This window comes from Empidonax traillii, unplaced genomic scaffold (genome assembly GCF_003031625.1).
Source record: "Empidonax traillii isolate 1590-97213 ecotype Southwest subspecies unplaced genomic scaffold, ASM303162v1 scaffold182:size1009393, whole genome shotgun sequence".
NCBI classification, from domain to species: domain Eukaryota; kingdom Metazoa; phylum Chordata; class Aves; order Passeriformes; family Tyrannidae; genus Empidonax; species Empidonax traillii.
In genome coordinates, this window is record NW_020955375.1 from 97,427 (window position 1) to 98,621 (window position 1,195).

At 49.5% G+C, this 1,195-nt stretch overlaps 1 protein-coding gene across 1 annotated transcript in view; it reads right to left on the reverse strand.

Moving 5' to 3' along the window:
* Window positions 1–1,040, reverse strand: part of POC1A (POC1 centriolar protein A) — a 57,178-nt gene extending 56,138 nt beyond the window's left edge. Inside the window, exon 1 of the mRNA XM_027886254.1 lies at window positions 605–1,040. Coding sequence (XP_027742055.1) covers window positions 605–991 — 387 coding nt within the window. The 5' untranslated portion in view covers window positions 992–1,040. The remainder of the gene's footprint in view (window positions 1–604) is intronic.
* Between the last annotated feature and the right edge of the window lie 155 nt (window positions 1,041–1,195).

Sequence of the window (1,195 nt, forward strand, 5' to 3'; positions counted from 1 at the left end):
CTACAAGAACTAGGACTCTGAATTGCAAAAGAGGAGCATGGACACAGAAAAGGGCTCTGAGAGCTGTATGGAACCTAAAGCTCAGGCTAAAGCATTGTGTGATAATTGTGTTCAGTCATCCTACCCCTGGGGTTTTCCCCTCTGGGGGCAGAGCAATGTAGGCTTTTCAAAAGCAGAACAACTGCTTTCAAAAGCCAAGTATCACTGGTTTTGAGCAGCTTCAGTGTGGATATGAGCAGTCAGGTAACCCTGTGCTCCTTAGATGCATTTGCTCAGCATTCAGCAGGTGCTGCTGGAAGGCTTCAGATTTGGTACAGCAAAACACAGAGCAAAGACATTTGGACAAATCAGGTTATGCTGAGCCTGTCTTTCCCTTTCATGAGCTCAGCCTCAGCAGATCTCACCAAACTGTCTCTTATCTGCATTTCTAATAGTCAGAAAGACTAACTCGAACCTGCCTGAGCACAGCCTGAGAAGGAAATGAAAACCAGACCTCTCATTGCCACCTCCATCTCCTCTATGGTGAGGCCTTATTTTCAGTGAAGGTCCCTCTCTCCTCAGGACTACCACAAGCACTAGTTGATGTTCAGAGCAGGTGCTGTACCTGGCTGTGAGCAGAAACTGCTGCTTCCTCTGCCAGGAATTCAGGCAGGGAGGCAGATCTCTGGTCATTCTGCTGCATTTTGGTGAATCCATAGATGTGCAGCTGGCGAATAACACTCTTGATTCTCTGCGTGTAAAAAACCCGTTGAAGTCTTCCCGTGCCCAGCACCTCCTCTTTGAAGAGTTCTTCATTGATTGCAACACATTTTCCACTGTCACTCCACCAAATGGACCGGAATTGGTCACTTTCCAGCATTTTCCAAAGTTTCTGTGGAAAGCAGAGGGGTGAGAGTCGATCGTCTTTGCCGGTGCTCTCACTGGAAACAGAAGGGCCTCGTTTGGTCTTGTGTCTGTCCCTGCCAGGCTGGATGTCCTGCTCCTTCTCCATTGCTAGTATGGCAGCGTCACAGGGCAGGATTTCCCCCTGTCCTAGCAGGCCAGGGGAAGCTGTGTCAGCCCAATGCCCCAGTGCATCTGGATTAGAAAGGGGCGTTGTTTCTGTGGGAATCAGCTCCCTTTTCTTTTGCTACAGGTGGACTGAAGCTTCCCTCATTGGCCATGGCCCTGCACAGCCATAGCTCGTTCTGCCAGT